The sequence below is a fragment of the Anas platyrhynchos genome, chromosome 1, assembly GCF_047663525.1.
Source record: "Anas platyrhynchos isolate ZD024472 breed Pekin duck chromosome 1, IASCAAS_PekinDuck_T2T, whole genome shotgun sequence".
In the NCBI taxonomy this organism is placed as follows: Eukaryota; Metazoa; Chordata; class Aves; order Anseriformes; family Anatidae; genus Anas; species Anas platyrhynchos.
The window spans coordinates 84,735,545-84,749,485 of NC_092587.1; the positions used below are offsets into that span (position 1 = coordinate 84,735,545).

Genomic DNA, 13,941 nt, shown 5'->3' on the forward strand with positions numbered 1-13,941 from the left:
TTTTACTGAAGAGTCTTAGGGCTCTATTTTGCCTGGAGCTTGGTTTTAAACGTGGAAAAGTTCAGTGTGCAGGGATGGGATGAAGAAACAAACCTTAGGCACAGTCCTGCTTCAGTGAGGCAGCTGATAGCGTTTGTTCTCATCTGCAGTGAGCACGTTGCTGCCTAATGCTGCTATCAGGAGGGGCTATCCTGAGAGAGCTTTTGGCAGCAAAGTTCTCTGCTCTGGCTGTGAAGAACAATATTGCAAACCTTGCTCCCGTGACTGTCGATCTAGAGGCAACCTCTAGGCAGTTGAAGTTGCTAGCACTTGATCTTTGGTCTCTTTGCTTCTGATAACCAAGAGACTCTTCCAGAGCATGCTCATGCAACTTCTAGCAGCTGCAGCGCCTATGACATAAGGTATTGTCAAGTAGAAGATATCTTCAGTTCCTTAAAAATGGATTAAATTCCTGCTTACTAGGCAAGGGGGTTTCATATCTTCCTCACTTTTAACACACAATTATAAATAGTCCATGAAATACAATAAAACAAAATCTTAGAGGGACTTTGAGACAAGTGATGTTTACATTGGATTGTAGTTATTTTTTGGAGGCCAATTCTGTAATTTTTCAAAACCCTCAGAACTGTATTTTAAAATCTTCCAGGAGAATACGCATAAAACATTATGGAGCAAGTTTAATTTTTCTAGCTCATAAAGCTGTCAATAGAAAGTGTTTGGTACAGGAGTGGGTAGGGGAGCACTTGTATCAACTTGTAGAAGCTTTTCTCTTGCCCAGTGGAAGCAATTCAGGAGAAATTTCAGCTTCTCAGGAGCAGCATAGGGCCCATCTCCATACACACTAGGTTCACCTTTCTGTGTGGCAGCCCTGCTTCATTATCACTGGATAAAGTTGTCATCTTCCTGAGCCTAGGAAGAGCAGGATAGTACAAGAGATGGGCTCGTGCAGGTCTCATCGCTTTACCCAGGTAGGTGTTTCAGGCTGGCTTTGAAGACAGCTGGTTTTCAGGAAAGTGTTGTAACTTGTGCACATCCCCATTGGTCTGTACTGCCTTGGAAACCTGCACAGTGCTTTCTAGATCAAGTAAAGACTTGCCCATGCCACGTAGCTTGTAGGAGGTACTGATGCAGATGGAAGTCAGTGCCTTTTTTGTGATTTCTCATACAGTGATTGAGTAACACCCGCACTCTAGTTTTAAGGGGAGCCTCTTCCAGTGCCTCACCACCCTCATAGTAAAGAATTCTTCCTAACATCCAATCTACATCTCCCCTTTTTTAGTTTAAAACCATTCCACCTTTTCTGTCATTACCTACCCAAGTAAAAAGTTGCTCCCTATCTTTTTTATAAGCCCCCCTGAAGTATTGAAAGGCTGCAATGAGGTCTCCTCAGACCCTTCTCTTCTTCAGGCTGAACACCACCAGCTCTCTCAGCCTGTCTTCATAGGAGAGGTGCTCCAGCCCTCTGAGCATCCTCGTGGCCCTCCTCTGGACCTGCTTCAACAGGTCCAGAGTGAATTTTGCTGCTACTAATCAAACATCTCTTTACTGCCCCGATACTGAAGGGTAACGTGTCAAGCAGAGAGTTTGTCTTGAATAAAGTTTTAGCATGGAGATACGGAGTTGCACTATTGCATTTGGAGCTGAACATCGCTATTTTTTGATTATCTTCAGTGCTTCCTGTAATAGTAGCTGGTAGCTGAAGAACTTTGTGTTTACCCTTTCCAGTCATCCTCTTTTTTGAATGAGTTTTGTCATGCTTAGGTGTACCATAGGATTGCTAAGACAGGAAGGACTTCCCTGTAGAGTGAATCACTGTTGGATGCCCTCCCTCGTTGGAGCGTTGTGATCTTGTAGCTGGTATGTAACAGTCCTTAAAAGACTTCTGGTTTCACTGGAAGCTATCACAAGTGATCGGGAGATGCTTGGTAGTTTTTTCAGGGCTTAGCTTCAGAAACTTAATCTGAGAGAAGCAGTGGGTCTGGCTTGTTTTGCAGCTGGCTGTCACCAAGCTCCATGCTCCTTGTACCTCTGAGTATATCTAGCTTTTTGAATACAGTGCAGAAATACTTCATGACTTTTTCCACTTACTCAAAACAGTGTGTTTTCTATCTGACTGCGAATTTTGAGCAAATAAAAAGTTCAAGGTTAAGGAACATGAGCAGGGCAGCTGATGAGAAATGTGTAGCTTGGCGGGGACGTTTGCCTTGCCTAGACAAGCCGGTATAATATTGTTACCTGTGGTGTTTGCAAGGTATCTCGGGCCAGGACAGGCACCCTGTCTGTCTTGGTTGTCTCATGTTCAGTTTCCTGATGTGATAGCTAAAATACAAACAATGGGATTTTTTTCCCTTCTGTTTGTGTAATGGATGCAGGATGATTTTGGCTTTTTGGAGTAGGTGTAAACGTCTGTGCTCCTATCGATCTCTCTCATGTACATTTGATAGTTCAGTGCTTCAGAATACGGAACTGGGCAGAGTAAAACATACGCTGTGGCTTCCTGGAAAAACACCTTTGTGTGGGTTGTTCTGTATGCTACAGGTAAATCCAAGTGAATTTTTAACAATGCAGCATTATGAAGTGCCAAGACTGAGAGAAGACCTTCCTTGCTGTTCCTGCAGTTCACTGACTTAGTCATCACAGAGCTTTTCCCTTCTGTAACCAGTGAGGCAAGGGTCTGAAAGATGAGCCTCCTCTCCTTACCCAGCACCAGCTCATCCCCACAGCACGTCGTTTCTACGTGGGAGACCTTCAGGCAGTCACCTAGCAGAGGCTAGATCACGTGTATGCGTAAGGGTTGGGATGAGGTGGTGCAATACAATATCAAAAGGAGTGGTGTTAACTTCTCTCGTGCCTTGTGGTTGGTGGGTTATCAGGAGCAACAAGGCTTTGGCCATCAGCATTTGGCAGAGAAGGAACTGCTAAGCTCTCTCTTAGCAGTATTTTGTAGGCCTCTGATAAATTGGGTAAAAGTAACATTCGCAGAGCCGGGGAGAGGCATTTCCATGCCACAAATTTTGGAAGGAGAAAGCTGTCTCTTAAATGTTTGTAAGAATTGTTACTAATAGGAACTGTAAAGGTAGAACATGCTTCTAATTTCCCTGAGAAGGTTGACATGAGAAACAAAAACCATGAATGATTGTCTCCTGAACAATGGAAAATGAGATCTTAGAGTGGGAAGTACACGGCAGCAAGGTCAGTGCAGGGTTTTGCAACTTGCACCGGTGATAACAGCGAATTTTTTTGTGAAGTTACCTCATGAGAATCTCCTCTTATGTTGTAGGATAAACACGAGAGGATGCGTTGTCCATTGAAAAGGTGGCGGGTGGTTTAGGAAACGCTTCCCTACGTGATCGATGTGACTGACCACTGCACAACGTCACAACGTTACTGAGGCTCCGTGCTTCGCAAATACATTTTTGAAAATAGCTAACAGGCTTCGTATGGGAAGTTAAACATCTGTGCCTTCAGGTTTTAGGGTCCCAGGTGACTGGGAACTACTTCGCGTCTTCCTTGGAAGCATCAGATCTGATAGATGATGTTGATGTGGTGCCCAGGTTGTCTTTGTTTCCTTAGCCTCTTATCAGCGAGGCCAGCCAGCAGAGGCCTGACAGACCAGGAGATGAAGGCCCAGCAGGTGGGATGAGCCTGGGGCTCGTGTCCTGCCCTGCCACAGCTTGCAGCCCGCTGTCAGCGCCGAGCTTGCCGTGTGGGAAGCGTGGAGCTGGTGAGTCAGGCGGCGTCTGACGCGCCGCGCGCTCCCCGGCCTGGCCGCAGGGCAGGGACCTGGGCGTGGGGAGCCGGAGCGGCTGCCGGCCGTGAATCAGGGCCTGTAGGCTGCCCGGCCCTTGCAACACCCCGCTCAGACATGGCTTGTGACACTCGCCCCGGGGCAGGCTTAAATTCGGAGCCTCCTCCTCACGCTCAGGAGGAAAGGAAGCAGCCGAGCTGATCGACTTCCTGCCTTTGTTGCTCCGGCTCTGTGGACCGGGCCCTTGGGGGATTTTGAACTTGGGTTCCTATCGGGTGATGGTGTAGGAAGCGTGCTGCTCCACGTTGGGAGTGATGGGGCAAAGCATTTCTACCTGCTCCTTGCTTTCTGTGTAGTGCACAGTGGCGAATCTACCCGTGGCACTTCTAACTCTTCTTATAAAAAGCACACTTTGCTATGCAAGTAGTCAACGAAAGCTATTCCTCATCTCCATATGGCCTCTTCTGGGGGAATTTAGACTAGAAGTGAATGCGAAGGTTTCCTAATATTTGCATTTCAGTGCCACACTACCCTTTCACCTAAGGAAATGATTTCTTGAAAAATGCGACAGCTGGAAGGGCGCTAGTGCTGACTCAGGGGAAAAAAAAATCCAAAGCCAGAAATCTGATAACCCATTTTTACCAAACATGAATGCTAACTTGTCTAGGAGCTTGTAGTGGATTTGTACTTTGACATAGTTGGCTTTCTCTTTGACGTGATAGATCTCTCGCATCCAGCAAAAGGTCAACCCATGGAATTGTTTCACAGCTACAGGAGGAATGTGCTGCTGCTGTTTAGGATGAAAAATACATATTTGAGGAAGCTTGAATTGCTTTTGTGTATAAAACTACAAAGAACCGGTTTTGAAATGGTCTTATATACACATTGCTGCTATCTAAGATTTGGTAGGGTGTGTACTATCTTAGGCACGCTTATCTCAGACCTGATACTCACGGGTGGAGGTTTAAAATATAGCGGTAACAAGTGCCGGGGCTTGCTGATGACAAATTTACCAAACGAGGAGCTGGGGAACCCTCCAGGAGTTTGGGAGAAGAGCTGTTTTGTGTATGTGTGTGAGGCACAGGCTCTTAAGTCCCTGTTTTAGGTTCAGTGCTGGAGCGGTGACCTGGTTTCCCCCCGGAGGAGGAGCTGCCCAGTCTCCCTTTGAGTTGAGCGGCGAGTGGTTAACCTTTCCAAAGCTCGGTCATCTGGGAGCTCATTATTAAGACTCGCGCTTCTGAAAGATTTAATTCTGCTTGGCAAATAATCATCTGAAGGCAGCTAATTCCACTCACCAGTTAAACTCTCCCTCTCTGCTGTCAGCTCGGTCTTCACCCCTTGCTTCCCGTTCTTGCGTCCTTGGGTTTGGATGCTTCCTCCAAGTTCTTAGGGAGTCAGAAACTTTCATTTGGGTTGAAGCTTAAAACCCCTAATCGCTTCTCCTATCAGGCATCTTCTGCTGTGTAGAAATAGTCTGAGACAAAGGACAAGTAAACACTGGAGGCAGCACTTACCTGTTCCCAAAAAAATAAAAAAAAAAACAACGACCATGAGAATTTTTTTGTTTTGCAAGTCCTTTGCAATCTGTTTGCATGCAGCGTCTGCTGCATCATAGGTAAGCGAAGGCCAAGAGTAATAAAACATTTCATTAATGTTTAATAGCATAGTGATTAGCAACTCAGCAAATGTCTTATGCCCGTGGGAGATTGAAACTTATTTGATTAATAGATTAATTGCAACCTGTTCCGGTTGTGATTGCAGGTGTAACTTGCCGTGGATGTTGCAGACTCCCTGAGGACTGATGGTATAGGCATGCTTACGTTTTGTTTCTTCTCCTGGTCGAAGAGTTAAAAATCAAAATATGAGAAAAATCCACGACCTGCTCCTGCGAAAGGAAGATGATTTTTACCATCCGTTTTTCAACAAGAGTTGCTCTGTGCTATCTCAGAAAAAGAATGGCTATTATCCCTGAAAGCATAGGGCTGCCTTTCAGAAAGTGCGTTCTCTTTCAATTATTCTCCTTCCTGCACTTTCTTATTTCAGTGTTATAATGGGCTTGAACCAGCTCTCTGAATTCCAGAGCTAGCTCTATTTTGCCCACTTTTATCGGGGGTACGCTGTAATTTCTGCTGCATCACCCCTGGCAGGGCACAATAGGCGCTGCAGGATTGAAACGTAGAACTCAGCCGTTCATCAGGTCACAACATTTGAAACAACCACTTGAAAATGATTAATTGAATTTCAGGTTGTGGTCTAAAAGGGACACGGGGCTGTAAATCAGTTTCTGTTCCAAGTTCAGTCTCGAGCTTCCTGAGCTGGCAGGAATTTAGAAATGGTATTAAAGCCTCGGAGAGGCTCTCAAACTCCGCTCCCATTCAGAGGGGGCCGCAAGGAGCTAACGAAGAATTTGGCTTCTGCCCTTCAATTAACCGCTGAGATGCGGGCAGGAAGTGAAGGAAGAGTCAGAATATTTCTTCTGTTCTCCCAAGGGACTGAGGCCTGTTGTGTGCTCTCTGAAGAACAAAAACAAGCCGTTTCTGTTTCTACTCGCAGGAAAAAGTGCAACAGCCAGCTAAGGCTGAAGCTCTCCATCTAGGGACTGTCCTGTGCTGGCAAGAGCAGGCTGGAGATGACATGAAATGGTACCCTGAGACGCAGGAGGGGTGCATGGGGCAATGGGCGGGCTGACCCTTTGCAAGGAGGGATGCAATGCTGGAGTTTTTCAGGGGGCAGTAATGCAGTGAAAATACCGAGCAGGGTGGCAGCAAGGTGCATGTTGGTGTCTCAGCTTTTCATCCAGCGTGCTTTCTGGCAGCTCCCTCATAACCACGTGGTGGAGGGGTAATCCTCCTGATTTTTGGCAGGTCGATGAAATCTAGCCTGTATTTAAGGCACCTGGGCTGCTTTTTGCTTCTTCAGTTTCCATCGGGCTGCGGTAAATCCTGGGCTTGCACGCCTTGCCCAATCACCCGTGGACCAGCACTAACGGGGGCTGGTGGTTGTGGCAGAAGGGTTTCTTTTGAACCTAGGTCTGCCCGTGTTGGAAATCGGCTGTGACCAGCAGGAAGAGGAAGGCTGGGGGATTGCCTTAATCCACGCCTGAAATGTAAGGGAGGAAAGCTGTGATCCCTGCTGGCGTCTCTCACTGCTTGAAATTGCTTGACCACAAAATGGGCTTGTGATGGATGGCTAGCTACTGATGGCTGGCATGGGCAGATCCCATCATCTGTCTGTAGAAGGAAGATAATTCTGTGAGCCCCGGAATAATTCCTGTCGCTATTTTGGTAACAGCAAGACAGTGTTCAAAGGAGCCTTGTGACTGGCGGCGTTTGAAATGCGTGTTTGGAGAAATGGCCCAGGCAGCTTCAAGAATTTTTAGAGAAGGAAAAGTGCACCTTTTAATTTGCAGTCAGTCCAGCCAAGCTTATGATGCACCAGACATGGTGTGATTGGAGATTTACTAATGATATTAGCGAAAACACGCTGATCTTGGTGATCCCAGTATCTCTTGGTAACCTCTGTGGTACCACAGGAGGCTGATGTGAAGCACGACAGCTTCCCCTGCGGCGTTTTGTCGTGGGATGTCTTCAGAAGCTGAGCCTAGGAGGTATGGCTTAAACGTTGGGCAGTCCTCTCTGCCAGGCATCCAGCGTGGCTGACTAGGATCACGTTGGGAGGCCTCTGTGCTTGGAGTCAGGCCTTTTCCCTGCAGGGGGAGATGGACAGGGTGGTGGGGCTTCTTTCAGCTCTGGGAAAATGCTTTGCATCTCTCAGGGTCTCAGCCTGATCCCATTCTCTAGGCAGGTTCAGCAGTGCAGCAGGTGAACATGAGTGGAGGTGACTAACCAGTCAGGCTGTTCAAGTGGAACAGGAAAAAGGCAGGGGAAAAAAGAGGAGGGGAAAAAAAAAAGCCTCGAGGCTTCATCATCACCTTCATGCCTCCTGCTGGAAACTCTGCTTGGCTCATGACCCCCCTGCTCCAGCACATCACTACAAAAACCTTGACAGGAGAAGAAGAAGCATGGGAGAGTGGAGAAAATCACGGAAGAAGCAGAAGAAATGACAAAGCTGTTAAAGTGAGAGACATCAGAGGAGGGTTATGTATGCCGAGAAATCTGGATCTACCTGTGCTGCGTTGCTCTGAGTGTAATGCCAGACTTCACGTGACAGTTGCCCTCCATTTCACGTTTCCAAGCTGAGAGAAGAATGAGGCATGTTGAGCTTGAATATCCAAAGGCATTGCCCCCAAAAGAACGAAAAATAGTTCAAAAAGTGCAAAAATGAAGAATTAGTTTTAGTTACTGGTCTTATTTTAAGCAAGAAGGATGTTGTTGAAGTTGTTTGTTGAACTAGGTTGGTATTTTATACCTGAAAAATGATGGAAAGCCTTTCCATCTTCCTCTCAAGAGGACAAGGGGTGTGCAGTCCTAAGCGGTCACAAGAACCAGGTCATATCCTTGGTGTGACACGAGGCAAAAATTCAAGTTTATAGCTTTTCCCATTTCATCTGCTTTGAGCACCATCCTCAAAGAACCTTGCTGAGGCTTCAAACAGTTACTTTGAAAAGAAAAGGGAAAAAAAGGCAAAATACAGCAATGCCTTTTAGCTAAGGAAGCTCTGAGGAATTCTTCTCTGAACTGTGTCCAGATGATATTTCTGATGTTCTGGGTGTATATAGATCGTGCCACGTTGGCAGAGGCTCTACAAAACTTTCCACCTTCATTTGCTGTGGGCCAGTTCAGAAAGCTGCAAATCCATTGACATATCAAGTCACCTTTGAAGATTCAGTCATTTTGTGGTATTGTTTAAAAAAATAAATAAATCTAGATTAGGGGTGGTAAATAGGAACTGACAGAGCTCTAGAAATCTCTGGATGGGGACAGAACGGAGTGTGTGGGGAAGAGATGGTCATCCTAGTCCTTTATAGCAGATTAATGTAGTGAGGCAGAAATAATCTCGATTTGGTGGTTTTGTATCAACTGCAGCATTAGCAAATTGTGAGGAATTGGGGTGTAACCTTGGAGAGGAGGAATGAGCCTTCATGCATCAGCTTTACTGGCTGTTGCGTGAAGTTACAAATCTGATGGTATCTTGGCAATCTTTAACCAAATCTTTAACTTTGAACAACCAGATTATTAATTGGAGAAGTTAATTGGGGAAAAATAGTTCCTAAAAGCATCAGGCTGTGACACAAACATCAGCATCTCCTCTCCCTGCCACATCCACTCGAGCTTGTGTGACCACTGACGTTATTTCCAGCTGTAGCCCCATCAGGAGTGATGATTAAAAGCCAGCTTGGTTTTGACACGGCTGAGGTGGCTGTTTGGCTAAGAGGACAGCTGTTTCATCCCGTCTCGTGCTGGGAGGTAAGATGTAGGTCACTGTGTAACTGGTTTATGAACTACCCCCAATATCAGCACCGGTTGAAGCGCTGCTCCTTGGGCTGCTGCAGATGGACTGGGTAGGAGCCCAAGGAGAAGGCATCAAAGTGGGCACAGATTGTACTTCTGCTAGGATGAGATACCAGAGGATAAATATAACCTCAGCCTCTCGTTAAAATAACTCCTCCTGATTTTTTCCAGCAGATCCAGTCACCATATACCTTCTATCTTAAGAACATGAAGCCATAACTTGACTTGGAGCGTATATGTGTATTTTAAGAAGCTAGTAGAGGGATTGCTAAAATATTATTTACACCTACGTGCTTAGTATGTTCGTGTTTCCTCCAGTAATTCCCTGAGATAAAGGGTATTATTACCACCTCACTGTGAGATAGGGAGAAATAAATCATTTGTCTTGCGCCGTGCCATGAGTCGCTGGTGGAATTGAGTGGAGGTGTGGGAACTCCCAGGGTTAGGCTCAGTCCTGCAGGAACAGTTAAGCACTGTAAAAATCCAATTGGAGAAATCTCTCTCTTGTCACAAGGGGTGTTTCCATGAATGATAGGATCTAGATCCACGCCTGCTTTGTCTCGTTAGTTAAAATCTGCTCCAGGTTTTAAGGTTGCAGCGTGATACCACTGCCTGAGCTGAGCGGTCACAGGAACGCCAACCACGGCTCTCCCAAGTTGACTTCTTCTTGGTGATACCTAATAAAGAATGAGTAAGTGGAGAAGTTTTGAGCTCCTGTTCCTACCAGAAGAGCTCTTATTATAGATGTAAGGTGTGTTGGTGAGGTTACGTGATGAAGCCTGTGTTCCCCTTTTGCAAATCCACCCCATGGGATTTCAGGAGACACGTGAAAGCCTCAAAGATCTCTACCTGATTTCTTTTTATTTTCTTTTTATTTATCATTCCATCCTTCAGATCAGAATAGGTCTGTCTTTGTGCACACCTTGCTGACCTGGCCTTTAGTTCCCAAGCCAGACAAGCTCGGGGCCTCGCTCTCCCCTTACCGACTGGCTGGGTAATTGCCAACTGGTAGCCGTGTGAGATGTCACTCATGGTTGTAAAGAGCTGGATAACACTGAAGTATTTTTTTTCCAGTAAGCTGGTGGCAGGATGAAAGGATTAATGATATTCCAGCCTATCTAACACCTCTTTTTTTAAGGCGACGTGGCTTAGGGGAATTAAAAGCAGACTTTGTGGCTGTGTTTGCAGGAGAAGCTCCGTGTGGTTCTTGCAGAGCTCCTTAAGCCTCGCTAGTAGGTCTTAGTTTTGTGCATCAAAGCTAGAAGCTCCCTAATTTGTTTAGGGCTCGGTTGCAGTGGGTATTGCAGGAAAGTTGCCGGTTGATTACATATGTAATGAACTGATTCTATTTTAACTTTTTTTTTTTCAGATTGATATAAAATGGGGAAATAGCCTTATTTTCTCTGCCCACATCTAGTTCAACCTTGGTTGAACAAAAGTGGGAATTGAGTTCCCTTCTCAGTGACGCGTCTTTTTGTTGATACTGCAAAGAATCTGGCAAGGGAAGTGCTCTTCCATCACAAACCTGTTTTGCAGGGTGGAGGAGGCGAGGTGTGTAGGTGGAAACGTTATGTTTGCTTTTACAGTGTTCAAGGGGAAAGGCTGCTAACTATTCTAGCTGATAGCTCGTATTACTGTAAGATCAGAAAATAAAAATGCAAAGTTAATGTTTTCTTGTCTTTTACCACTGAAGCTTTGATGATATGAGTAGGTAACTACTGGGTTTCGCAGAGGATTTGTGGGCCTTTGTTTAGAGAGAAAATGCACTCAAATATGTTGATACTCTCAGTGGTAAGGTACTTGGAGGACTAATCAACTGTGATCCTTACAACAAGAAAGCTGTTGCATCTTTCCACCTTCCTGTTGTTCTTTGGCTCCTTTGTTTGTCAGCTGCTACATCTGAAGGTTAAGGTATTAATTGCAGTACTCTGCTTCTTGAGAGAAGAGTTGTGGTTTAACCCGGCAGGCAGCTAAGCACAACACAGCCGTTCACTCACTCCCCCAATTTGGGATGGGGGAGAGCATCAGAGAAGGGTAAAACTCCTGGGCTGAGATAAAGACAGTTTGATGGGACAGTAAAGGAAGGGAAAGTAATAAAGAATCACAAAGCAAGTGGTGCACGATGCAGTTGCTCACCAACAGCTGACTGATGCCTGGACAAACCCCAAGCTGGGGTTTTCTGATTGTTTCCTAATTGTTTGCTTTTCTTTTCATTTTTCAGAACCGAGAGCTCCAGATTATGAGAAAGCTGGATCATTGTAACATTGTCCGATTGCGTTATTTCTTCTACTCCAGTGGTGAGAAGGTAAGGACGAAAACCAGGAAAATGCCTCCTAGTAACCGTCTGGGCCAGAGTGAGCTGTTTCAATTTATAGAGACAAGAAAGAGTGCAAAAATAGTAGACCTGTTAATGCTGAGAAAACACTGTAGTGGTACTAAGCAGGTTGGTTTGGAGCAGATCTTTTTCTTCACAGAAGTGAGGTGGTCTATGAGGAGTAGTGTTATTAGCGTAGCAGAACAAAACAGATTTGGATACACTCTCCCTCTTCTTGAATTCAATTAAACACAGCAGAGCTTTATCTGCACATCCTAGCACTACCTCTCTGTAAGAACAGATGTTTTCTAGGATTCAGTGTTAAGCTCTCTAGATTTATAGCAACTATGTGATGTTTCCCAAACCCAGTCTCTGTATGTCTCTGTCCCATTTCTTTGTGTGTCTCTACCATATACAAACTAAGCTTCAAAATCAGAGGGGGGAAAAAGTACAATCACATGATTGCAGCATTTCTCAGAATGTTTATACACCAGAGGGAGGAGCAGATAGCAGGATTTAATAAATCTCAAGAAAGAGGTGCTGCCATGTGTTTTCTTTCAAAATGTTCTTTATTTTTCTTTGAAAGGCAGTACAAGATTTTATTTTAATGTGAAGTTACTGGAGAGTTCAGGATGGAGCGGGCATCAAGCTGGCATTTGGTCCAACCTCATTTGTAAAGCAGGGTTACCCTTGAGGTTGTCCCCTTTTCCCTCTCCTTCCCCCCCAAAAAAATCTGTCTGGCTTACGTGGGAGTTAGTTTATTAACACTGGGAGGTAGGGAGTGAGGCTAGATGACCTTCTGAAATACCTCTGGTCTCTTTTGTGTATCTATATAGCTATAAATATTTATATAAATTATTAAAATAATTTGTATAACTGTTGTAATTTACCATTTTATAAGCAGATCGTATCCTCAGTTGCCTTCAGATGCCGGTACACCTGTGTCTGTGCTAAAAAGGACTGTGTACCTGAGCTGATGGCAGTAGGAAGGCCATTAACAGTGGCTGCCACCATGTGGGTTGGCAGAATGGGAGAGGCAAACCACTTGGTGGCCATTGCCCCTTGTCTCCAGCAGCTAGGGAAGGAGCTGACGTCTCCAAGATGAGCTTTTTTTTGGGGGGTAGGAGGAGTCATGCCTTCATCTTTCTCTCCCCTACAATTCCCTGGCAAGCATTTACAGTTCGATAAGTACTTCTGGTGGTAGTGCAGTAGAAGTGTTTTGTTGTTATTATATTGTAACCATTTGGCACATAACCAGAAATTATAAGAATAGAAACACTGAGAAGGAGGGCTTGGTTATGGATTCCTTATATATATACATACATATTTTTAAAAGCAGTTTGTAACCTGGCCAGTGGGCAGTAGAATTTCAAGAGGCAAGCAGAAGACAACTACCTTTATCTATCAGCTTTCAGAAATCTTCTGCAAACAGTGGAAGTGTTAAAACTTGAGAGCAGTGTTCCAGGAGTTCTTCTCTAACGATAATTTAAGTAAAAACTCTTTTGGAAATCTTTAACTTGTTGTTGAGCTTGTTGACTAGATTTTCCACTTAGCTGCTTCCACTCCACGTGGCTAATTCTTGGCAGAGCTGGCTTTGCTTTTCAAAATGCAGCCTCTGTCCCACAACAAGTGAAGCTTAATGCTTCGGGTAGAGGTTTTCTTCCAAATTCCTCTTCCTCCTCTCTGTTCAGGGCTCTGCTTTGTGCCTTTGAGACTTCCACTACCACCTTCTTGCAAAATGGGACAAATGTGAGCCAGTCCCTAGGGCAAAGGTGCGCTCAGCCCAGCGTCAGCAGCGATAATGCTCCTATTCAGGTTGCAAGGTCTCTCTGCAGCTCGGTGCAGAACGATACATAATTGGCTTGCATTTCCACGTTGGCAGCAGCACGTGCAGCTAACTGCAAATTAGTTCGTCAGCGGCTGGTTGGGAAAAGCTCTAGATAGTAGTAAGTTGGGGTTCTGAAGCTCATCTGCTGGGGAGGCAGAATAGCCTCTTTTCTCATGGTTTTGTCAGCTTGGGAAGGAATATTTCATTCAGTATTTCATGAATTCCCTTCATCTTACTCTCATGATCAAGCTGGCTCTTTGGAGAGTAGAAGAAAGGGAGAAAAGTTTAAGTTAGTCTCATTCCAGTCCCATCAGGTAACCAGGAAGGGCACCTAGGAAGCAGTTGCAGATTTAGATGCTAGATACACAAGGCTTTTTGTAAAGTAATTCTTGAAGCCTAGTCCAGTGGGAAGAGTAACATGAAAATCCAAGGAAAGTACAGTAGAAAATCCTAGCAGCATAAGTGGGGCTTGAATAGTTCACTGTCTTCATGCGGAATTCAACATGTAAAGTAAACACAGATTAATAGCAGTGGATTGTTAATTAACTAAAGTCAAGCAATGACGGGAACGTTTCAGAAGTAACTATTACGCTGCTGATCCCTTTAATAAAATGGTTTCAAACTCAACTTAATTTCAGTC

At 45.0% G+C, this 13,941-nt stretch overlaps 1 protein-coding gene across 2 annotated transcripts in view; it reads left to right on the forward strand.

The window, feature by feature from the left end:
- The window catches only part of GSK3B (glycogen synthase kinase 3 beta), a 131,111-nt gene that overhangs the window by 59,011 nt on the left and 58,159 nt on the right, over window positions 1-13,941 (forward strand). For both annotated transcript variants that reach the window (XM_027449648.3, XM_027449649.3), the window contains exon 3: window positions 11,381-11,464. In XM_027449648.3, the coding sequence (XP_027305449.1) occupies window positions 11,381-11,464 (84 nt within the window). The remainder of the gene's footprint in view (window positions 1-11,380; window positions 11,465-13,941) is intronic.